Raw genomic sequence first — 25838 nt, forward strand, 5'->3', positions numbered from 1 at the left:
TGAGACATTTTTCATCTCTTAGATTAGTAAACATGGGTTACATTTAGTCTTGAACAAAACTGTGAGGAAACAGTCTCTCGCACTGTTGATGGGCCTGTAAGTTATCCTGGGAGGCTTCTTCCTACCCCGAGTTTCATAACTAATCATTGAATTCCAACGCTTTAAATACTCAGGGCTTCTGATCTAGGATAATGGTCAGTTGATCCTGGACACGGGCAAGTGTTTGCTGGTCAGTGGCTCATCACTACAAGGTTTTCTCCGAGGTTTTCATATTTAAGCTTAGATACTGTGCTGTGCCTAGTTATTCAGTCTGTCAGGCTCCTCTGTCCATGGGGATTCTCCAGGCACGAATACTGGAGTGGGTTGCCATGCCCTCCTCCAGGAAGTTTAGATACTAAGAAATTTTTATTGTTTCAGAGCTTAAAAAGAAGAATGCTTCAGGACTTCTCCAGTGGTTCAGTGGCTGAGACTCCTCAGTTCCAAGGCAGGGAGCCCAGGTTTGATCCCTGGTCAGGGAACTAAATCCCATATGCCACAACTAGAGATCCTGTAAGCTGCAACAAAGATCAAAGATCCTGAGTGCCAAAACTAAGACCTGGCAAAGCCAAATAAATAACTATTTTTAAAAAGTACAGAGATTCAAATTTAAGTTTCCTTTTTTTTAAAAAAAAAAAGAGTGCTTCATTTTACGCTTTGCATTGAATTTATCTTGGCTTTGGGTCAATAAGATGTAAACTTCTGAAATAATTGCCTTTAAAAAGGCAACAAAATGGGAATCCCCTGGTGGTCCAGTGGTTAGAAGTCTCTACATCTCCACTGGAAGAGATGTGGGTTCAATTCCTGGCCTGGGAACTAAGATGAGATGGTGGCTATGCTCAGCCGCTTCAAGTCGTGTCCGACTCTCTGTGACCCCATGGACTGTAGCCCACCAGGCTCCTCTGTCCATAGGATCCTCAAGGCAAGAATACTGGAGTGGGTTGTCATTTCCTATTCCAGGGGATCTTCTTGACCCAGGGACTGATCCAGTGTCTCTTATGTCTCTTGCATTGGCAGGTGGGTTCTTTACCACTAGCATCACCTGGGAAGCCGAAGATGGTGGAGGGGGAGGCAACAAAACAAAAAATGTTAACATGAGTGTTTACAATTGTCCTGTATAAATCATTCCTCCTCTTGCCTCTTGACAGAGACTATACAACATCGTTTAATCTTTTATTGAAGACTCAGGGCCATCATTATTGAAAATCAATGACTCTGTCTTCTCAGAACTCAACATCAAACTGTTTCATATTTACTTACAGGCCCAAATAAATTAAGGGGAATATTCAATACATGATGTTGGGACATCCAAGTGGCCTTCCGGAAAAAATAGTTGGATCCTTACTTCTCATCTGGATCAAATCTTTGAATATAAAAAATGGAACTATAAATAAACTAGAAGAAAACATTATTTTATAATCTCAGAATACGGAAGAACTGACAGCTATGACATGAAATTCAGAAGCCCTTAAAAAAGATAATGATATTTGATGATATAAAAATGACACCTGAATGGTAAAAGACAAAACAAAAACCAAAAAAATCACTGAAACAAAGTCAAAAGACAATATGAGAAAAAACATTGTAACTCATATTATAGACAAGGGGCTCAGTATCCCCAAAACAAATGGAATACTTAGAAATCGATAAGAAGTTATTAATATCTTAGAGGAAAGTATTATCACAACTCCCACAGATTCAGCCTAATCATTTCCCTTTTTTTGTTTGTTTTTCCTTAGCCAGGGGTAACTTGAGGGCGGAAACTCTATTTCTTATGCCTTGTCCAGAACCTGGCACATCTTTGTCACTTCATTAGGGTTTTGTTTTCCCCCTAAATTAAAAATTTTCATAAGTTATATACTGCATTTGCAACCATTTGGCCAGATACTGTCTCCCCTAATAAAGTGAAAGCGTAAGTGAAGTTCTCTCAGTCATGTCCAACTCTTCGTGACCCCATGGACTATATAGTCCATGGAATTCTCTAGGCCAGAATACTAGAATGGGTAGCCTTTCCCTTCTCCAACAGATCTTCCCCCCAACCCAGAGATTGAACCCAGGTCTCCTGCATTAAGATTGGTCCAAATAATGCTCTACAAGGGGGAAACCTCATATTTTAATTTTTCTAGGGGACTTACCTGGTGGTCCACTGGCTAAGACTCCATGCACCCAATGCAGGGGACTCTAGTCAGGAACTAGATCCCACATGCCACAACTAAGATCCAACACAGCCAAATCAAAAAACAATATTAAAAAAATTTTTCCAGCAGAGAAGTGTCCATTGATCTTTACTTTGTGTTTCTGAGCTGTGTCTTATCCATGAATGAAGGCAGTGCACTTCATTCCCAGGTTTATAAATTCAGAAAATAAAAAAATAGGCAATGATAAAAACTACCACTTATTGACTGCTTAGTATTTTACACACAATCCTTGGAATGATTCTATTTTAAAAAATAATTTATGTATTTATTTATTTATTTTTGGTTGCACTGGGTCTTGGCTGCTGCACACGGGCTTTCTCTAGTTTCAGCTAGTGGGGGCTACTTTTTGTTTTGGTGCATGGACTTCTCATTGCAGTGGCTTCTCTTCTTGCAGAGCACAGGCTCTCTTCTCTCATTGTGGAGTGCCTGGGCTTCCGAAGTGGCAGCACTCGGACTCAGTAGTTGTGGTTTGTGGGCCCTAGAGCACATAGGCTTCAATAGTTGTGGCACATGGGCTTAGCACGTGGAATCTTCCCCGACCCTGGACCCAACCTGTGTCCCCTGCATTGGCAGGCAGATTCTTATCCACTGGACCACTAGGGAAATCCTTGGAATGATTTTAGTATTGTCATCTACATCTTATACCTGGGAAAAGCAAGATTCAGAGCTTCAAGTAGTTCTTTAAATGATGGTATCACTCTCTAAGCTTAATAAGCTGCTAAGTTGACACCAGAACTGAGGTCTCTCAGGCTACAGAAACCAGAGAGATGAAACATTCTGCTCTGTCACCAAAAAAGCTTCTGAGGCCCTTTATCAGAGGTTCATGAGAGGCTCTGCCTTAGAGGGGCAGATGCAGCTAGCATCCCACAGTGACCTGTGCCCTCTGTATTCAGGTTCACTCCATTCTCACCTCTCAACTCTATCTGGGAGGTTTCCTTTCCTTCTAATACCACCTCTTCCCCACCCCCCAAATATATGTAGAAACAGACCCATAGACACAGAAAACAAACTTATAATTACCAAAGGGGAAGGTGAGGAGGGATAAACTAAGAGTTTGGGATTAAAAATATACACACTACTATATATTCCTGGCGGCTCAGATGGTAAAGAATCTGCCTGCAATGCAGGAGACCCAGGTTCGATCACTGGGTTGGAAAGAACTCCTGGAGGAGAGCATGGCGACCCACTCCAGTATTCTTGTTTGGAGAATCCCAGGGACAGAGGAGCCTGGTGGGCTATGACGGTCCACAGAGTCATAAAGAGTTGATCACGACTGAAGCAATTTAGCACTCATATATAAAACAAATGACCAATAAAGACCTGCTATATATATATAGCTCAGAGACCTATACTCAATATCTTGTAATAACCTATAATGGAAAAAGAGTCTAAAAACAAAGAGATACATTAATATATGTGTATATAGGTATAACTGAATCACTTTGCTGTACATCTGAAACTAACATGACATTGTAAATCAATTATATTCAATAAATTTTTTAAAAAACCACTATATATACATAGATAGATAGATAGATAAACACATTCATATGAAGTGCTCCTGATTACCTGATTATTTCCATATCTTGTATCCCTACTTTCTGCATCTGCTTCCCCACTTCTGAGGGATGATATAGGCACATGCTTGCTAGTTGTGGCTCTTCATGTCATCTCCAAATGGAGATCAGGTCAAGGACTCCTATAATTTGAAAAATAATTTGATTGATTCTGATGATTCTCTCTGATCTCCCCAACTTGAGAATCATTGCTTTATCACTTAAGTGTATCTATAAAGGAATGTTTGGGACTTCCCGGGTGGTCCAGTGATTAAGACTTTGAGCTTCCACCGCAGAAGGCACAGGGTTCAGTCCCTGGTCGAGGAACTAAGATCTCACATGCTGTGTGGTGAGGCCAAAATGTTCATTTTTTTTTTTTAATTTAAAAATATAAAGGAATGTTTGCCCTCATTTTTAAAGTATTGAATAGGTGATTATGTCCCCAAATTCCAGTGTGAGGATCAGTAGGGGTGGGGGTTAAGAAGTGTAAAGCCTGCAGGCATCCTATTATAGAAACTCAGTCTCCATGAGGTGGAGCCAAGGAATCTCCATTTAACATGCTTCCAGGGTGACCCTGCCACAGGACAAGGAAACACTGGATGGGAAAAGGTCAGCACAGCTTCTCCAATTTCAGCCCCAGGTGAGTGGATCTAGAGTCAAGAGGAAGCCAAAGGATCAAGGTAGTCACCAACACTTTCATCATCATCATCATGCTCCCAAACCATTCACAGAGTGCCTATTAAATGAAAGGCAATTGTTGTTCAGATGCTAAGTTGTGTCTGACTCTTTGTGACACCATGGACTGCAGCATGCCAGGCTCCTCTGTCCTCCACTGTCTCAAGAGTTTGCTCAAATTTATATCCATTGAGTCAGTGATGCTATCTAACCATCTCATCCTCTGCCATCCCCTTCTCCTCATGCCCTCAATCTTTCCCAGGAATAGGGTCTTTTCCAATGAGTTGGCTCTTTGTATCAGGTGGCTAAAGCATTGGAACTTCAGCTTTAAAATCAGTCCTTCCAATTAATATACAGGGTTGATTTCCTTTAGGACTGACTCATTTCAGTTCAGTTATCAGTTCAGTTGCTCAGTTGTGTCTGACTCTTTGCGACCCCATGAACCACAGCACACCAGGTCTCCCTGTCCATCACCAACTGCTGGAGTCTACCCAAGCCCATGTCCATTGAGTTGGTGATGCTATCCAACCATCTCATCTTCTGTCGCCCCCTTCTCCTCCTGCCCCCAATCCCTCCCAGCATCAGGGTCTTTTCAAATGAGTCAGCTCTTCACATCAGGTGGCCAAGTATTGGAGTTTCAGCTTCAGCATCAGTCCTTTCAGTGAACACCCAAGACTGATCTCCTTTAGGATGGACTGGTTGGATCTCCTTGCAGTCCAAAGGACTCCCAAGAGTCTTCTCCAACACCACAATTCAAAAGCATCAATTCTTTGGCGCTCAGCTTTCTTTATAGTCCAACTCTCACATCCATACATGACTACTGGAAAAACCATAGCCTTGACTAGACAGACCTTTGTTGACAAAGTAATGTCTCTGCTTTTTAATATGCTGCCTAGGTTGGTCATAACTTTCCTTCCAAGGAGTAAGCATCTTTTAATTTCATGGCTAAATCACCATCTGCAGTGATTTTGGAGCTCCCCAAAATAAAGTCAGCCACTGTTTCCCCATCTATTTGCCATGAAGTGATGGGACCAGATGCCATAATCTTAGTTTTCTGAATGTTGTGCTTTAAGCCAACTTTTTCACTCTCCTCTTTCACCTCCATCAAGAGGCTTGTTAGTTCTTCTTCACTTTCTGCCATTAGGGTGGTGTCATCTGCATCTCTGAGGTTATTGATATTTCTCCCAGCAATCTTGATTCCAGCTTGCTCTTCCTCCAGCCCAGCATTTCTCATGATGTACTCTGCATATAAGTTAAATAAGCAGGGTGACAATATACAGCCTTGACGTACTCCTTTTCCTATTTGGAACCAGTCTGTTGTTCCATGTCGAGTTCTAACCGTTGCTTCCTGACCTGCATACAGGTTTCTCAAGAGGCAGGTCAGGTGGTCTGGTATTCCCATCTCCTTCAGAATTTCACTCATTTCATATCCATGCAATCCCAGGGACTCTCAAGGGTCTTCTCCAGCACTACAATGTGAAAGCATCAATTCTTAAGTCTGAGACTTCTTTATGGCAATTACCAACCTCAAAAGGTACAAGCAAAGCAAAGGGCCCTAGGATAGAAAGACTATGGGAACTGTAATTAGAAGAGTGAATCTGGGTTCAACTGGAGGTTGGTTAAGAAGAGGTGTCAGTGAAATATATCTGATCCAAAGGTTTTATACATAATGGAATCTAGCAAACTGAGGAAGCCACTGATATTACAAAACCAGCTCATCTTTGTGTATTTGTCAGACACAGGCTGAATTAAGGCCATGGTTACATATTGATCTGTCTACTCATACATCTAAAGAAGAGAACTGGGTTTTACATTTATTGACCAGGGACTTCCCTGGTGGTCCAGGGTAAAGAATCTGCCCTTCCACCACAGGGGGCATGGGTTCGATCCCTGGCTGCTTGGGAAGATCCTGCATGCTGCACAGTGCAGCCAAAAATAAATAAAATAAGATAAATATACTTAAATTTATTGACCAGTTCAAGGCAAACCATGATAAAGCTTGGGAATGATGCATTGGGAAAAGCTTGGAGGGTTCTAGGACCGTGGCCGGTTAACAAGTGAATGGACTCCCTTCAGGTTGTCTCCTCAAACTCCCAAAACTATTCATCTTGTGTACATTGGGGAACTCTCAGCCATAGGAAATAGGCAGGAAGATTCTAGGACGCAATTAAAATAGTCAAATATATTAGGCACAGGCTCCTCTGGTGGCTCAGACAGTAAAGAATCTGCCTGCAGTGCAGGAGACCTGGGTTTGATCCCTGAGTTGGGACTGGAGAAAGGAATAGCTACTCACTCCAGCATTTTGGCCTGGATAAATCCATGGACAGAGGAGCCTGGTGGGCTACAGACCATGGGGTTGCAAAGACTCAGATACAACTTAGCAACTTTTAATTTTCATTAGACATAGATCACTACAGTGTCAACCTTTTGAGACTGAAAGACACAGGCTGAAGCTCCATTCTTGTCTTTTTAAGATAGGAGAAGAATTAAGTCTTTCTAGAAGAAAATTCTATCTTCATGGACATCATATGCATGATTGGGTGAGGACTTGCAAATCAGCATATCTTTAGATAAGTTTTCCTCATTTGAAAGCCTAATTTATCCTTAAAGGACAAGCTTGTTTCAGAATTCCCAAACCAGATAAACTGACCTTGGGGATTATAAACTTGTAGTCTGGGTCCTCTGGGTCTTTTCATCATGTGGGTGGGAAAATTCTCATCATTTGAAGCTACATGGGAGCAGAAATTTATAGTTTATAAAGTTTGTCTGGAGCCAGAATCAGGGTCTATCATGCTCAATAAATACTTCTTGAATTCATAGATGAGCCTGTTTATTAACTTATCCAAAATACTTGCTGAAAGTATTTTGCAGGGATGAAGAAACATTTGTCAGTGTTGATAAAAAGGATTTTATAAGCATAATCCAACAGTGGTCAGAGCCCAAGAAATAATTTCTCTACTACTTTTTGGATTATGCCTTCACAAATTTGTAATAGATTCTAACAATTACTTCAGAAACCTTCTTAAATCAAACATTTTTGAATATAAGTTAGCCAAACCTATCAAATGGGTCAATTAAATACCATTTTCCATTCCCATGCTAACACACGTAAGCTGTAATTCTTCATGCTGGTTAAAAAAAATTCAAAAAACAGAATTTGTTTTATTAATGTAAAACAAGTGTGGCGTTTAATGTAGGGTGCTAGCATGTTTAGTTGTGTCTGACTCTTTGCAACCCTTTGGACTGTAGCCAATGAGGCTCCTCTGTCCATGGGATTTTCCAGGCAAGAATACTGGAGTGGGTTGCCATTTCCTCCTCCAGGGGATCTTCCTGACTCAGGGATGGAACCTGAGTCTCCTGTGTCTCCTGCATTGCAGGCGGATTATTTACCTACTGAGCCATCACGGAAGCCCTACTAATATATGCTGTTGCTGCTAAGTCACGTCAGTTGTGTCCAACTCTGTGAGACCCCATAAACGGCAGTCCACCAGGCTCCCCCGTCCCTGGGATTCTCCAGGCAAGAACACTGGAGTGGGTTGTCATTTCCTTCTCCAGTGCATGGAAGTGAAAAGTAAAAGTGAAGTCGCTCAGTCATGCCCAACTCTTAGCGACCCCATGGACTGCAGCCTACCAGGCTCCTCCATCCATGGGATTTTCCAGGCAAGAGTATGGGAGTGGGTTGCCATTGCCTTCTCCTACTAATATATAATTTTGTCTTAATCCTATTTATTTATTTTTAATTGGAGGATTATTGCTTTACAATGTTGTGTTGATTTCTGCCATGCAACAACATGAATCAGCCACAATCATAGAAATATATAAAGATATAAAGATATAAATATATAATATATAAATATAAATAATAATAAATATATAATATAATAAATTATATAATATATAATAAATATATAATAAAATATATAAATATATAAATATATATAGATATAAATATATAAATATATATAGATATATAGATATAAATATATATCTTTCTTCTTGAACCTCTCTCACCTTAATTTTTTAAAGTTGAAGTATAGTTTACAATGTCCCATTTATTTATTTCACAGTGTTGTTCTTAATCTTGATTTAAAAATAAACATCATTAAACTGAACATCACTTTGATACTAAACTGATCATAAGTCATGCTGTTCTTTTTACTGAGGAATTTATTTTCAGGTTTCAATCTTTGCTAATGGAATTAAGTTTACAGTTACTTATATTACATCTTTCATGTTTTTATTTTTAATCTTTTTGAAATTTAACATTATTGAAGGTAACAATTTTTTCAGCAATATTAATGAACAAAATTAATTTAAATTGTGTGCCTTTTACCTATGGCAGTGATATATAAATCATACAATCATAATAATCATATAATTATCATATGATCATATAATTAAGTATATATATGTATATACTTAGTAATAATGCTATATGGTTTTCCTTCCAAATAATGGAATTTAAAAGTTGAACCAATTAAAAGAAAATATTAATAATTAGCATAAATGGGTTAGAATCATGAAGAGGACATCAGAAGGGCTAGATTTAGTGGAAACACTGAGAGCAGAGCCAGTATGGAATAGAGACCAGGCTGGCTAACAAGATGAGCTGCCTCTCCTGGGATCACCTACACCATGCTATGGAGTTTACATTTTATCCTAAGAGCAGTGGGAACCACTAAAGGGTTAAAATCAGTGTCATGATGACATTTGCTCTTCTTTTAATATAAAATCATTATGGGGAAGAGAGAGGATTAGACGTGACAAAAAGAGCCAGGGAGGTCAATTAGGAGCCAACTGCAAAAATCCAAGGGAGGGATGATGGTGGTCTGACTCCTGGTGTTGCCAGCAGGATGAAAAGAGTAAAGACCTGCCATGGCCTGGCTTGGTCCTTGAGGTAGAAGAATCTCTGGTTCTTGGTTTAGACAACTGGGTCAATGGGGGGAAGGAGGTCTCATCACGGGAATATGGAGAAGTGGATTTTAAGAAGATAATGATGAGATGCTTAGATATGTATTGAAGGTGACTTGTATGAAAATGAAGAGGAAATAAATATTCAGTAGGAGCTGGTGACTGGGCCAGGACCTCACATGAGTGAACTGGATGGGAGTTGCTGTTGTTCAGCTGCTAAGTTGTGTCTGACTCTGCGTCCCCATGGACTGCAGCACGCCGGGCCTCCCTGTCCCTCACAGGGAGTTACCAGCACTCAATCTTCCTTTTGCAGTGGATAAAATCCTACCTGTGTGTGTTTGCTAGTGCTGCCAAAGTACTGGGTTGGCCAAAAGCGTTGTTTGGGTTCTTCCATATGATGGTACAGCAAAACCCAAACGAACTTTTTGCCCAACTCAATACAGACTGAGTGGTTTCAACCACAGAAATTTATTTCTTCATAGTTCTGGGTGTTAGACGTCTAAGACCAAAGTGTCAGGGGGCTTGGTCACCTCTGAGGGCTTCTATCCTGGGCTTAGATGACTGTCTTCTCCCTATGTTCCCATGGTCTTTCCTTTGCATGTGTGTCTGTGTCTTAATCTCTTCTCATAAAAACTTTAGTCATTTTGGATTAGGGCTTCCTTGTCCTAAGAACCTAATTCACCTTAATTACCTCTGTAATGACCTTTTCTCCAAATAGTCACATTCTGAGGTATAAGGAGGTAGAAAGTCAACATTGTGGTTTGGGGGGAATGCAATGCAGCCCATAATGTCACATCCTAACTTGTTAAATCAGAATGGAAATCTGTTGGCTAATGAAAACAGGAAGTTCAACAGGATGAAGGAAGATTATGAATAAAGGGATTCAAATCTTGGATCCAGGACATGTCTTCATTCCTGTCATTCAGCTTTACATGATGTCACCTGCAGCGTCATGGTACAAACGATGGTCATTTCAGGACCACATCCTCTGTACAGGAACCAAGACTTGTGAAGAAAGGAACTTTTTCCTGATGATCCCAAGAGAAATACTGAAGATGATCTTAAGTGACCTTTTCTTTTTTAAACTTTTTTTTTTGGTATTAGAGTACAGCCGGTTAACAATGTTGTGATAATTTCAGGGGAACAACGAAGGGACTTAGCCATACATATACACGTATCCATTCTCCTGCAAACTCCCCTTCCTTCCAGTCTGCCACAGAACATTGAGAAAAGTCCCATGTGCTATACAGTAGGTCCCTGCTGGTTATCCATTTTAAATACAGCAGTGTGTACATGCCCATCTCAAACTCCCTAATTTTTCCTTCATTCCAACCTTCCCCCTGGCAACCATAAATTCATTCTCTGTGTCTGTGAGTTTGTTTTTGTTTTGTCAATTCATTTGTATCATTTCTTTATAGATTCTTCATATAAGGGATGTCATATGATATTTCTCCTTCTCTGACTTAAGTGGCCTATCTTGAATCATTCATCCGCCTCAAACAAATCACTGGTGTAGGAAAAAGTAACTCTGGGCAAGGGCCAAGTCTGAGTCTCCAGATTTTCCCTGTCCAGTGGCCAATCCCACACAATTCTTACAAGTTGGCAAGTATAGCTCTTCTTCACAGAGCTATTAAACAGGCAGTAACAACTGCAAGGAACCATTACAAATAAAGCCACAGGTGTGGATATGGCAGCTCATGAAGAATGTGTGGGAGGAAAAGAAGAGGACTGAATTAGGAACCTGAGGGGGGGAAAAACAATATTCAAAGGATGAGATGAGAAATAGATAGACATCCTTTAGGAAACTGCAGAAGACATAGGAAGAAAGACAGGACAGAGTGTTATCATAGATGCCAACAAAAGAGATAATTTTAACAAAGAAACCACCATTTGCAACACCTGAGGGTGAAAATTAATATCTTTAATCACAAAGAGCTCAGACACATCCATTTTTTTAAAAAAGAGAAAAATGGCAAAAGGTCAGAGTAGATAGTTCATAAAACAAAAAAAATTAACATGACGTGTGACCAGGTATTCATTCATCAAGGAAAACAAACCGAAACATTTGAAATATCCTTCTGTGCTTTTAAGATCAGTAAATAAAAAGACTTGAACACATTCAGCTTCAGCAAAAGGGAAGGAAAATAGGCATCCAAAAAATGCTGGTGGTATAAACTGGGGCATCCTCTTGAAGAACCATTTGTCAGAATCAAATGTTTAAAGGCATGTACTCTTTGACCCAGAAAATCCCAGCTAGAAATTTACTTGTTGTGGTTGCTCAGTTGCTAAGTCCTGTCCCACACTTAGTGACCCCATGGACTGCAGCACGCCAGGCTTCCCTGTCCTTCACTATCTCCTGGAGTTTGCTCGAACTCATCTCCATTGAGTCAATCATGCCATCCAACCATCTCATCCTCTGTCTATCCCTTCTCCTTATGCCCTCAGTCTCTGTCACCATCAGGTCTCTCTAATGAGTTGTCTCTTCACATCAGGTGGCCAAAGTATTGGAGCTTCAGTCCTTCCAATGAATATTCAGGATTCATTTCCTTTAGGATTCACTGGTTTGATCTCCTTGCAGTCCAAAGGACTTTCAAGAGTCTTCTCCAGCACCACAATTCAAAAGCATCAATTCTTCGGTGCTCAGTCTTCTTTATGGGCCAACTCTCACATCCGTACATGACTACTAGAAAAACCATAGTTTTGACTATAAGGATCTTTGTTAGCAAAGTAATGCCTCTGCTTTTAAGCCATTTTCATTAAAAGAGGTAGTTGTAATCTCCATCTAAAGTAGGTTAAATTCAAAATATTGCCTAACAAATATGGAGGGATACCACCAAATTAAAACAGACACAGGCTGTAAACCATTCTTACAAAACAATACTGCTGGGTCCTCACTGAACATCTCATGAAGGGGAACACCAGGAAGACAAAATGAGGCAGACATTTGGACACATGGGCTGCTTTGGAAAGTTCTCCAAAACATAGTAATGGAAGTAGAAGGTGCAGAGCTATCTGAATGGCATGGATTCTGCTTTCAAGGCATATATCTGTGCAGGTTAAATACCTCCAAACATTTTCTGGAGGAAAGCATATGAAACTGATAGGGGATAGGAGGTTGAAGGGGTGAGACTTATCATTTCCATTTTACATCATTTAGTGCTTTTTAACTTTTTAATTTCTTTAAGCAACAAACAATAATTCAGCATGCACCAATGACAGGCACTGAACCAGCCACTAGGGAAATACTGGAGGAGACAATTAATGATGAGGCTTCCCTGGTGGCTCAGTTGGTAAAGAATCCCCAGGCAACACAGAAGGCCCAGGTTCGATCCCTGGGTTGGGAGAAAGAAATGACAACTCACTCCAGTATTCTTGCCTGGAAAATCCCATAGACAAAGGAGTCTGGTGGGCTACAGTCCATGGGGTCACAAAGAGTCAGAAATGACGGAGTGTCTGAGCATAGCATATATAATTATTGCCGAGGGCTCCCAGCCTGGGCTTCGTGGCTTGATCACCTGGCTCTGAATCAGCTTTGAATCTTGGCTGCACACTTAGAAATTACTTAACTTCTCTGAGACTTCATCTGTAGAATGTGGAAGTAGAATGTGGACTGACAGTTCTTATCTCACAGAATTGCTGTAACAAGTAAATGAGATAATGCATGTAAGATGCTTACATGCCAGGCATTTAGTACATGTTTCCTTAATTGTAAGCAATCAAAAAAAGTGAGCCACAGAGACACAGTCCCCAGCCTCAAAGAACACTCAGTATAGTGAGTGGCTGAACTGGAGAAGAGGAACTGGTTATTAGAAATGAGGGTCCAGAGAATTGGATGAACCTACCAAGCCGATGCTAAAGCCATCCAGCAAGACAGGAGGGCTGGAGGGCATTTGTTCCCTGAGGAGGGAGGAGTTGGGGGAAAAGTAGCCTCAGGACACCATGGGAGGATCCCGGGGAGCCAGGATGCTTTCAGAGCACAGAGAGACACTATCAGGCACGTCTTCCTAGGAGAGCTGAAGACAGTCTGGGAGCAGGTCTGGAGCACAAGGAAGGGTCTGAGAAGTTAGCTGAGGAAGCTCAAGAATGGGGCTAATCAGCTAGAGCCAGAGGCCAGTGAAACATTCCAGAGGATTGGGGAGGGGAGAGTGAAGCACTGGGAAGAGGTGTAAGGTTCAAGCAGTCAGTGATGTAGTAGTAACTTTGTTCAAAGGGTTTGTTGGATCAAATTATTTCTCTTATTCTTCTGGACTAAATACACAGAACTTCGGTGGTATCCTCAGAGGCTTCAGCCCACAAGAATCCCAAGGAGTCATCCTTTTTGCTAGGCATCCTGTGCCTAATGTTCACAGTGGGAAGAGTGCCATAAGCCATGGGGGTAGGCTGGCCTATGGCCAGGTAGTCCCTGCTTCTGAGCCTCCCTGCACTTGACTTTTGCACCCCACCCCTGGTATTTGGGCTTCCCAGGTGGCAGCAGTTGTAAAGAATCCTCCTGCCAATACAGGAGATGTAGGAGATGTGGGTTTGATCCTTGGATTGAGAAGATCCTGGAGGAGGAAATGACCACTCACTCCAGCATTCTTGCATGGAAAATTCCATAGAGAAGCTAGCGGACTATGGTCCATGGGGTCACAAAGAGTCAGACCCAATGAGTGACTGAGCATACACAGACCCCTGTATCTGCAGCTCACTCCAGTCTTCTTTGACTCCCAGCTGGTTTAGTAGGGGGACCAGCAGGGGCAACTTGGCCAAGGTTAACATGAACAGCTTACAGGTAAATGTGTTCTTGGAAAAGAAAACAGATGTAAGCTGGTGAAAAACCTGCTCTCCGAGTGGAAAAGAGCTGCCTCAGTTTCCCATCAGCTCTTAGATTCAGTAAGTAGAGCCTAAATGTTTGTTAAATACTGATGGACAGCACCTCTGACTTCTGCTGCATCTGCAGTGATGGGCTGGGAGGGGACAGAGGCTCTTCAGTGTGGTCCTCATTAATGACACTACCAGTTGCTATATGTGTGTATGTATACATACACACACACACACATATATAGTATATATATATAGGAGTCACTCAGTGGTGTCCAACTCCTTGCAACCCCATGGCCTATAGCTCATCTTTCTCCTCTGTCCATGGGATTCTCCAGACAAGAATATTGGAGTGAAACAATCAAAAAAGAATACTGGAATGGGTCGCTATTCCCTTCTCCAGGGATCTTCCCTACCAAGGGATCGGACCCAGGTCTCTCGCGTTGTGGCCAGATTTTTACGGTCTGAGCCACCAGGGAAACCCCCAAATGAGAACCAATTAAGTGGTCAGCAGTTGGAAAAAGTAAGGAATGAGGTGATGGGTCCAGCTCCCATAGATGCAACATCTTTTCTTCAATAATCCATCCTTTCTTCACCAGAAAAATCTTACATATTTTAGCCTATGTGGTAGTTATTCTTACTTCATTTCCCCCAAAACTGTATTCTTTGATTACAATGAGTTTTCCCACTTTCTTTTAATTTTTTAATAGCTGCTAAGTCTTTAATTGGGCTTCCCAGGTGGTTCAGTGGTAAAGAACCCACCTGCCAATGCAGGAGACGTGTTGGATCCCTGGGTCAGGAAGATCTCCTAGAAAAAGAAATGGCAACCCACTCCAGTATTCTTGCCTGGGCAATCCCATGGACAGAGGAGCCTGGCTGGCTACAGTCCATGGGGTCACCAAGAGTCAGACACAATTGAGTGACTGAACAACAACAAACAGACATCTCTAATTACTTTTTGCATTAAAAATTGACCACAATCAATATTCCCTATTGATGAGCCACAAACATTGTGTGTGTGCTTGAGTGTATTTTCTTTTTTTCATTTGGGGTATAGTAGCTTTAAAATATTGTCTTAGTTTCTGCTGTATACATATAGCTGATTCAGTTCTTGCCTTCTCCTCTCACCTCCTCTTGTTCCTTTTTCATCTCTACTTGCACCAGAGTTTGGTTTTTATTTTACAGTGACTTCTTGTTTCATCAAGGTCAAATGTCTTACATCTTATTGAAGACCAAAAAAGCGGGTATTTTCTAAAATATTTTCCATTACTCTAGTAAATCATTTTCAGAGTTGGACTCCTCTGTATACCTGAGTAATGCTTCTATTCTTTTTTGCTATAGAAAAAATTTCCAGGCCTCAGGGTTCCATTTTGGATGTTTGGTTTGTGTGTGTGTGTGTTTACTAATCTTTGAATGGGCTTATTTATATTCCAATATGACATTTTTAAGTAGTCGTTCCTTAATTAAGGAGGTATGAATTTTTCAAAAATTGATATTTGTTTATCTTCTGGTGGGCAAAGTGTTCCAAAAACTGAATTACATATAACGATTTGTCTTCAAAGGGCCTCTGATTTATGAAAAGTTAAGACAGGTATACTAACTATAGTGAAAGGCAGAAAGCTAGGTGGGGGACATGGGTAGAATTCATAACTTCTGCTTGTGGCCTTTTTCATAGATGATACAAAGTAAAACCATGACATTGAGATTGAGAAGGACTGACTGTGCACAGTTCAATGTTGTTCTAAGTTGCAACTATGGGACCTCCCTGGTGGTCCCGTGGGTAAGACTCCAAGCTCCCAATGCAGGAGGCCTGGGTACGATCCCTGGTCTGGGAACTAGGTGCCCCATGCATGCTAAGGAAGATCCTGTGAGCCACAACTAAGACCCAGCACAGCAAAAACACATAAATAAGTTGCAGCTATCAGGAATTAAGAGCACTGAGGTTATTTCCAATTTATATTACCTTTTTCTTCCTCAGTAAATATGGAAATGGATAAGGAAATGGCAACCCACTCTAGTATTCTCGCCTGGGAAAATCCCATGGACAGAGAAGCCTGGCAAGCTACAGCCCATAGGGTCGCAGAGTTAGATCCGACTAAACAACAGAAATATGGACAAATACTAGCAAATGCCATAGTGCCAACATTTCTAAGCTATAAATCAATGAGTGTAAAGAATTTTACATGTTAAAAATGACTACATTGCATTGTAAATTACTGTTGTGCAAGGAAGCATCAAGAATGTTACCAAATATCAGTGGAAAATAAATGAGAGATTTTCTTCAGGTTGAACAGTTTCCCAAAATATTTTATTTTCCAGTGATGAAAACATGCAACATCTACCTTTGTTTTACACCATTTTACACTGGTATAGGAACATTGATCAATTGTCTCAATTATATTCTTTTGTGAAAAGGCAATTTAACAAAACATTATTACAGGGAACTTGCATTTTATGCCTAGGTTTTATTCTATTTGCTTTCTTTTTTTTTTTTTCAAGTGTACCAAATGTTTCAAAAATTTGTTTAAAATTCCATGTGGCTCAGCCAGTGGTAAAGAATCCACCTGTTAATGCAGTAGACATAGGAGACTTGGGTTCCATCCCTGAGTTGGGAAGATCCCTTGGAGGAGGAAATGGCAATCCTCTCCAGTATTCTTGCCTGAAAAATCCCATGGGCTGGGGAGCCTTGCAGGCTACAGTTCATGGAGTCGCAGAGAATCAGACAGGACTGAGCGACTGAGTACATACACACGGATTTAAGATATTATTTTAATGTTGACATTAAAAACCAAGACTGTGACCAATGATAGTCTTAAGTTTAGCTAATTAATATGTGATTTAAAACCAAATAGAAAAAAGTATGATATCCAACCCTAAGCAGGGGTGAACTGTTCACTTCACAGGTCCCTATCTGGATGTCTGCTGTAACAGAGCAAAGAGCCGCTAGGTGGCTCCATTAATTTAATAAAATTAAAGTCGGGAAAAGATAATGCATAGTCAGGGAACAAAATCTCTCTTGTAAGCAGAACCTTTAACCAAAGCAAGAAACAATGATCTTTAATCATGGCCTCTCAGAATAATTTGGAATATAGGGTTAAGAGTTGAACTAAAAAAAAATCTGCAAGACTGCAAAGTATGTATGGGTAATCAATTTGCTAAAGAAAATTATATTCTTCAGGACATCAATTACCAAGGGAGAGATGGTTTCAAATCTTTCCTAATTTATTACCATCTAGTTTGCCAGCTTTTCTTTTGAACTTTTTCTCTCTTTTTTTGTTTAAACTTTAGGAAAAAAATATTAAATTTGAGCATTTATTAATTCACTAAAAATTGCTCTCCAATTTCTTGACCTACAGCTGCCATCCTTATTAACATCCCAAGAAAAATATCAAAACAACTTCGTCTGGGCTATTTGGGAAGGAAAACAAAAGCACTGTGCTTACCTAAACTAACTCAAAATACAACTAAGGCAAACACTATTCTATACAATTTGCAGGGAGATTGAAAGAAACTGTGTGACAAGAATTCCTTCCCGGATTCACAAAAGACGAGAAAAAAATGTTACATTTGAAGTGTGAGCTGCATTTTAGGTACCCAAGTTGCCTAAAGATCTCGGGATTTTATTTTTTAAGAAGTACGTTAACCGAAGACGATCATTTTCCTGAAAATACATAAGGAACTGTCACGAAAATAAATGCGAGGTGGTGGGGGTGGGGGTGGGGTGGGTTCCGAACTATTAAACATTCTAAACCGTCAGTCTGCAATTGACAAATAGGAAAAAAAATTTTTTTTTCCTTCTCCCCTCTCCCTTAAAAGAGAATCTCAGACCTGTCACCGCTTAAGAAAATACTTAGAACTCAATTTAAACGTAAAAGAAACAAGTTTCTTATCGTTCGGAGTCAATAAATAATGCTGGCGCGGCACTTGGGAGTCTCCACAGTATTTTGCTGGTTTTGTTTGTTTTTCCAGGCAGGAGCTATATTAGAAAACTTCATAAAAGTAGAGGGCAAGTCGTCTGCCGTAATTCGTTGAGACCGTTTTTTGTAAACGAGCGCTTCCAGCAGTTTAAATTACAGTTGGCTTTAAAATGCTAATTCCGAACCCACTTATTTAAATATCTTTGAAAACGTTTACCCTTCTGTTTTCGAAGACAACAAATCACACCCAAAGTCTGCGCAAACTGGACCTAAAATGCGTATCTGTTTCCCAGATAGGAACGAACCTTATCGCTATGTTTAGAGAAATCAAAAAACCGATTTCGGTCCTTCCATTCAAAGAATTCCCGAGGACAAGGGGACGCACCAAGAATGCTCCTTAATATCTACGGCGTACTTCCAAAGACTTGTAAATCCCGTCTATTATTCTCGACTAGGAGCCGACCAGTTGAGACCGGACGTGAATCCTGCAACTGATCTCAAAAGATGTAGAGGCTCCAGGTCGAAATATCAAAGGTTGGGGCGTGGGGGTGTGTGGGGGGGGGTGGCAGGCAGGTGGGCTGAGTGGTCACCCAGAGTTAACTCACAGACTTTAGAACAGTCGGACTGTCCTGAAGATTTTCTCTTTGTTTTGATATTCGTTATTTTATTTCGTTCTTGTGCTGAGGACACAATGGTTAGGAATGGGGAACCGGTTGCTTGAATCTCGGAGGCGCCGGCCGCCCCCGGGCTTCCCCGGTTCTTCCCGGCCTCCCTCCGCGGCATCCCGGCCCGGAGAGGAGGGGTTGCAGCGGCGGGGCAGGCGCTGCGGGCGGCCCGCGGTTTCCGCGCGCTGGGCCGGGATGCGCGCCCGGGCAGGTGGGGCGTGGCGGGGGCGTGGAGAGCCGGGGCCCGCGGGCAGCCGCCCAGCCCCGCGACCGGCCCGGGAGGAGCCGCGCCTCCGACGGTTATAAGAGGCCGGCTCATCGGCGCTCCGCGCTCACCCATCAGTCCCCGCCCCTCCTCGCCGAAGACCCGAGTCGCCGAGCCAGGGCCGCAGGGTTGGCCCCCAAAGGGATGCTCTTGTCCGAGCGGCGAGGTCAGCCCCGCTCGCCCCTCGCCGCCGCCGCCGCGCCGCGCCAGCCGACGGCCGCCGACATGGCTCTCTACTGCGGGGACAACTTCGGCGTGTACTCGCAGCCCGGCCTGCCATCGACCGCCGCCGCCGCCGCCGCCGCCCCGGGCGCCCCCGCACCCACCCGGGCGCCCTACGGACTCACCGACTACGCCGCGCCGCCAGCCGCCGCCGCCAACCCCTACCTGTGGCTCAACGGGCCGGCCGTGGGCGGTCCCCCCGCCGCCGCCGCGTACCTGGGCGCCCCCCCGCCGCCGCCGCCGCCCCCGGGGGGCGCGCCGGGACCCTTCCTGCAGCCGCCGACCGCCGCCGGCACCTTCGCCTGCGCTCAACGGCCCTTCGCGCAGCCCGCGCCTGCCGCGCCCGCCTCACCCGCCGGACCCGCGGCGCCCGGGGAGCTGGGCTGGCTGTCCATGGCCAGCCGCGAGGACCTGATGAAGATGGTGCGGCCGCCCTACTCGTACTCGGCGCTCATCGCCATGGCCATCCAGAGCGCGCCCGAACGCAAGCTCACGCTCAGCCACATCTACCAGTTCGTGGCCGACAGCTTCCCCTTCTACCAGCGCAGCAAGGCCGGCTGGCAGAACTCCATCCGCCACAACCTGTCTCTCAACGACTGCTTTAAGAAGGTGCCCCGCGACGAGGACGACCCAGGTGAGGGCGGACAGGTACTTCCCGGCCGGACCCTTACCCACACCCGCACCCCACTACGCCCACCCCGCAACTCACGCACACGCAGAGGCAGGCCAGGGTGGGATAAAGGTCAAAAGCCTGAATCCTTAAGCCTAAAATCACTCCTGAGTGGTGTTCCTTAGGCGGTTGGAAGGGAGGGTCGAGTTACCGGTAAACGGATTAGGAATAATAACACGGGTGGGCTCTCAGATAAGGGACGGCTGTAAAGAGATTCAGATGAGCCGAGAATCCCATCACATTTCAGGAGAGTGAGGTGGGGAGAGACTGGGAGTTGGTACCCGCTGTACGCAGATGCGTTTCAAACTTTATCTGTTTAGAAATGTAAAAATGGAAACCCCAAACGTGCTTTATGAGGATCTAAGTCCCGGAGGTGAGGAGGGCTGGGTGATAGTGGCTTGTTAGTGGTTTCCCTCTTAGCTGAGGAATGAGGTAAAGAAAAGCTCAACAATGACAGAAACAGATTCTTACTGGAGGTTTTCAGAAGGAGCTCAGGAATAGGAGTGTGGGGTGAGAATCAGGTTAGGGAAAAGAGAAAACTGTATCGTAGCCTTCTACAGCAGGAGTCCCCAACCTCTGGGATCTAATGCCTGGTGATCTGAAGGGGAGTCGATGTAATAATAATAGAAATAAAGTGCACAATAAAAGTAATGCACTTAGACTACCCCCCCCCGCCCCGCCCCCAACCATCCCTTGCCCCCTGCATTGGTGGAAAATGTTGTCTTGCAGGAGACCAGCCCCTGGTGCAGAAATGGCTAAGGATCAGTGAGGGATACAGGATTCTGTGTAAATTTTGTAAATGCTCTGAAGTAGTTGTATTGTTGTTCAGTTGCTCAGTCATGTCCAGCTCTTTGCAACCCCACGGACAGCAGCACTCCAGGCCTCTCTGTCCTTCACTATCTCCCAGAGCTTGCTCAAACTTAGGTCCAATGAGTAGGTGATGCCATCCAGCCATCTCATCCTCTGTTGTCCCCTTCTCCTCCTGCCTTCAATCTTTCCCAGTATCAGGGTCTTTTCTAATGAGTTGGCTTTTCACATCAGGTGCCAAAGTATCAGAGCTTCAGCATCAGTCCTTCCAATGAAGAGCATTGCTTTCCAGTTGAAATGCTGCACAAACCACACGTGGTTGAAAAATTGTCTAGTAGCCATGTGAAAAAAAAGTAAAAAGATTTTAAGAAGTAAAAAATCTTTTTACTTTTTAAGAAGTAAAAAGAGAATTTATTTTTTAAAGTAACCCAAAATGTCATTTCAACATGTAACGCATATAAGAAATTATCCATGAGCTTATTCTTTTGGTACTAAGTCTTCAAAATCCTATGTATGTGTTTTATACCATATCTCACTTGATACGAACCACTTTTCAAGTGTCCAGCAGCCATGTGTGGCTAGTGGTTACTTTACTGGGCAAGGCACGCAGGTCTCCAAGATGCATCTGCCAGATTTGGCCTCTAAATCACCTGAGGTGATCCTGTCAATTGTCACGTACACTCCTGGACTTTCTAAGAAGGTCAAGGATCTCAAGCCAGTGTCTTGTCAAAGCTTTTGGTAGCAAGGTGACACAATATAAATATTCTGGTAGGAGTAGGTATGATTGGTTGTTTAGATGGTAGTTACGTGAATTAAGTTTTTGTTCTGCAACTATTTGCAGAAAATGTGTTGGTGAAGGTAATGGATGTGGAAAGGTGTGTGGTAGTGGTTAAGAATGCTTGAGTCTAGAGACAACGTGCTTATATCCTGGCTCTACCAGTGCTAACTGGGCTTCCCAGGTGGTGCAGTGGTAAAAAAAAAATCAGCCTGCCAATGCAGTAGATAGATGTAGGTTCAATCCCTGGGTCAGGAAGATCCCCTGGAGAAGGAAAAGGCACTCCAGTATTCTTGCCTGGGAAATCCCATGCCCAGAGGAGCCTGGTGGGCCACAGTCCACGGGGTCACAAAGAGTCAGACAGGACTGAGCAACTAAGCACGCACACACCGTTGCTAACTGGGAAAATGACAGGTTGCTAACCAATCTGCACCTCAATTTCCCCATCTGAAGAATGGAGGCGATGATATCACCCGTCTCCAAAGAGCCGTGAGGAGTAACTAGAGTTATCGATGTGAAGAACTCACTACAAGATAAGTGCTTTACGGTATTTGCAAATGCCAAAGATTCTTTTTACCAGAAGTGATGAGAGCCATTGGGAGAAAAAATCCTCAAAGATGACAGATCTTTTTTACTTCCACTGTGCTAGATAGTGAGGGTTTTTTCCTAAGCAGAGGACTAGCGTTGCTTGCATTAAATGGGGCCTGGTGGAGGAAAAGCTGGGAAGACGTGCAAGGGTGCCTCTTGCCCAAGGCGAGGAACGGGTGTGGAGCTTCCTTGTACTTCCAAATAGATGCCATCCAAGGTGTGTTTAAAACAGTCAATTTAACTTGTCCTTTCTGTTGGACAAGGCAGAGGGTTGGGTATTGGAAGTTGTATTTTTCCAGTGGAGTATTTTTTCGGGGCAATTAATATACCCTTTCAGCAAATGATAATGATAATAGATACCTTTTTCTTTTCACTGCTCACTGTGTATGGCTTCTTTGCGGAGATCTATCATTTACCCCTCACGGCCAACCTGTGAGGTGAGTACTGTTCTTACCCCTATTTTTATAGATAAACAGAGGCTCAAGTTCAAGTAGTGTCATCTGCCCCAAAAGGAGGAATTTAAACAACAGAGTGGATTGAGCATCTCTGTCGAGTTTCATGAGAGCCTGCCTCCCTCATCTCAGACCCAAAGCTGAGCATGTGAAGCTTCCCTGGTGGCTCAGTGGTAAAGAATCTGCCAGCCAATGCCAGAGGCGTGGGCTTGATCCCTGGGTCAGAAAGATCCCCTGGAGAAGGAAATGGCAACCCACTCCAGTATTCCTGCCTGGAGAATCCCGTGGACAGCGGAGTCTGGCAGGGCTACAGTCCATGCAGTTGCCAAAGAATTGGACATGACTTAGTGACTAAATGATAACATGGGCATGTACGCCTCCTCTAACCCATCTTTCTCATCTTTGCAGGGAAAGGTAATTACTGGACCCTGGATCCGAACTGTGAGAAGATGTTTGACAATGGCAACTTCCGTCGGAAGCGAAAGCGCCGCTCAGAAGCCAACAGCACCCCCTCGGTGGCCGTGGCGACCTCGAAATCAGAAGAAGGGCTCTCCCCGGGACTGGGGTCTGGAGTGGGTGGGAAGCCAGACGGAGACAGTGCCCCTGCGTCGTTGAGACCCTCCCAGTCCCCAGAGCCTCCTGAGGACACCAAGAGTACTGCCTCCTCACCGGGAGTGTCCATGCTTTCCTCCACCCCTTGCCTGAACAGCTTCTTCAGCAGCCTCAGCACCCTAAGCGTCGGTAGCAGTGGGAGCACACAGCGGGCACTCCCTGGCGGCCGCCCCCTAGGGATCCAGGGGCCCCAGGTGCCCTCAGGCGGCGTGTTTCCCCCCAGCTCCGTCCCGGAGCCCTCGTCAGACCCCTTACAGCTGAGTCACAGTTCCAGCAGCAGCAGCAGCAGCAGCAGCAGCAGCAGCCAGAGATCTTCCTACTACGGCCCCTTCCCCGCCAGCACCAGCGGGGCCCCGAGCAGTCCCTTTGGCAGCCCTTTCTACAACTTCAGCATGGTCAACAGCCTCATCTACCCTCGGGAGGGCTCCGAGGTATAGAGCCCCAGTTCCCAGACTCAACCGTTACACACTTGAGATCTCATGAAAATACAGATCTCCAGGCCATAGGTCTGGGGCAGGAACTGAGATTGCATTTTCTCCAGTGCTCACTGCAAGGTCCACTGACCACACTCGGAACAGCATGTGGATGCAAACTTCTCCTTTACCCGGCAAGCTTTCTCTGGATAAAGGGCCTCCCTGGAGAGAAATCCAGTCCAGTCTGTCCTGGGATGGTATCCGAGAGCCCTGTGAGGGCAGGGACCTGTCTGTTCATCACTGACTATCAGGGTCACAGAGTCCAGTGGGCACAGACTTTAGCTGCAAAAACAAGTGAATGAAGTTACTGGGTCAGAAAAAAAGGTAACAGTTGGCACTGGAAGCAGCAGGGAATGGTTGGGACTGACCAGCTGCAGGCTGCTGTGGGCAGCTGGTCTTCTCTGCTTGGCAGCATTCTGTTTTTTCTAGAAAAGTCAGAGACCTGCAATTTTCCAGGAAACCTCCATTTGTCTTCTTTGTGGCTAATGGAAAGTTTTTCAGATACTGTGCCAGAAAGCACAGCAAATGCTTGAGCTCTCTACCCAGCTCACAGATCACCTCTATTTATGCTTAGTGTCAAGGATGTGTCAGACATTAATAGTGATAGAAATGCCCAGACACACCCTGTGTGCCAGGCATTGTTCTAGACACTTACCATGTATTAGCTCATTTAATCCTCACAACAATCTTGGAACAAAGGTATTTGTTACTCCCCCCCCATTTTCTGTATGGTGGCAGTAAACTGCCAAGATGTTAGGTCCACACAGTAAGTCATGAAGCCTGGATCTAGTTTTTTGATTTTTTTGTCTGTTTTTGTGTGTGTGCGTTTAGTTTTCTGTTTTGTTTTGTTTTGTTTTGGCTGCACTGTGTGTCTTGTGGGACCTCAGTTCCCCGATCAGGGATTGAACCCAGGCCACAGCAGAGAAAACACCAAATCCTAATCATTAGACCACCAGGGAACTCTCACCAGGATCCAGTTTTAAAGCAGTTTGGCTCCAGAGTCTGTGCTTGTAATCTTTGTGTTCTAGTCCTTGAAAAACAAAGGCATTAACATGCATAGGCAGACTAAGTGGTGTCTAAGGAGTAGGAATGAGCTGGGTTTCATCTGACCAAAGATTCTGGCTGAAATCAGTATCACTTGGGACGTTCTGAGCAGGAAGGATGGACACCAGCTTTTCCTTACTTTTGCTGCCATATTTCTGAGGTCTCTGGTGACCATCCTAGTTAACTGGTATCCTGTCTTTTTTAGCTTTTGTCCTGGGTTTTTCATCTTTAAAACAAAGTTTTAGTATTTTATTAAAAATAGCTTTTAAATGGAATTTTTATTTTTAAAAGAAAACATTTGTGGTCAAAAAATTTTTTAATGTAATATATTTTAACACACCCTTTTACTTCTCAGGAGGTGTCATCATTTGAATAGTTTTTATGGTCACCGTCTTGGTGCCCAACAGAATGTCTGTATTTGGTAAGACGCTCAGCCACAGTTTGAACTTATCCAAAAAGTGTTAATGCAGGTAGTGTGATTTTATTGGAATAGTGATGCATTAAGATGAAGTTAATGTCCTATGAATTACCCTTGTACCATGTTGTTTGATCTTTGATGGGAACATTGCTGGTTTTTAATTTTTTTAGAAAAAGGAACACAAATTAATTGTAAAAAATTGTTAACTTTTCCCTGTATATTATTTGAGATTCACAGCATTATTGTTAAATTGGAAGTTTGAAATAATACATATAGAAAATTATTTTTTTAAAAAATAGTCTATTGAGGTATAAATAATGTCAACATTACTTTTTAAATATTATACAGGAAGACAACCAAAGAAACTACCTACCCTCATACTGTGTGTACAAAAAACCCACTTTCTATGGATATTTTTGTATGTGAAAAATTGTATGAACTTTTATAAATATTGTTTCTAACACAATTCTATATTTGTAAATTAATTTATAATGTGAACTGGGACAACTTTTTTTTTCCCCAAGAAAGCACACTGCATGCTGGAAATCACGTAAAATAAACTTTAAGTGGGATGACTTCTGGCTCCTTTTTAGGCATCTTGTTTTCCTGTCTTTAACTTCTTTCTATAAAGGAATAGAGCTGTAAGCAGCATGGCACCGAAACTGCTACCGGATTTTTGTGTGTTGAGAGAGCAAGCAATTAACACCAAAAGCATTTTGCATTGGGATATAGCCGATTAACAATGTTATGATAA

At 43.2% G+C, this 25838-nt stretch overlaps 2 protein-coding genes across 3 annotated transcripts in view; one reads left to right on the plus strand and one right to left on the minus strand.

Annotated features, from left to right (window-relative positions):
* SPMIP9 (sperm microtubule inner protein 9) overlaps positions 1-20050 on the minus strand; it is a 70675-nt gene extending 50625 nt beyond the window's left edge. The window contains exons 1-2 of one of the 2 annotated variants that reach the window (XM_020893434.2): positions 19959-20050; positions 3804-3933 (exon numbers count right to left, since the gene is read on the minus strand). The gene's annotated coding sequence lies outside the window, so the exon portion shown is untranslated. Of the gene's footprint in view, positions 1-3803; positions 3934-19370; positions 19424-19958 lie in introns of those variants that run through there. The other variant, XM_020893433.2, reaches the window with a different exon arrangement.
* On the plus strand, positions 19249-25650 carry FOXI3 (forkhead box I3). The gene is made up of 2 exons (XM_020893431.2): positions 19249-19879; positions 22946-25650. The coding sequence occupies exons 1-2, from the start codon at positions 19249-19251 to the stop codon at positions 23584-23586; spliced, it is 1272 nt and encodes a 423-aa protein (XP_020749090.2). The 3' UTR covers positions 23587-25650.
* Positions 25651-25838: the final 188 nt, after the last annotated feature.

Source organism: Odocoileus virginianus, chromosome 2 (genome assembly GCF_023699985.2).
Source record: "Odocoileus virginianus isolate 20LAN1187 ecotype Illinois chromosome 2, Ovbor_1.2, whole genome shotgun sequence".
Classification (NCBI taxonomy): domain Eukaryota; kingdom Metazoa; phylum Chordata; class Mammalia; order Artiodactyla; family Cervidae; genus Odocoileus; species Odocoileus virginianus.

Bases quoted from the DNA above. Each gene is read 5' to 3' on its own strand.
- FOXI3 (XM_020893431.2), top strand. From the start codon at position 19,249: ATGGCTCTCTACTGCGGGGACAACTTCGGCGTGTACTCGCAGCCCGGC. The intron at 19,880-22,945 runs GTGAGGGCGGAC...TCATCTTTGCAG, and splicing joins CCGCGACGAGGACGACCCAG to GGAAAGGTAATTACTGGACC.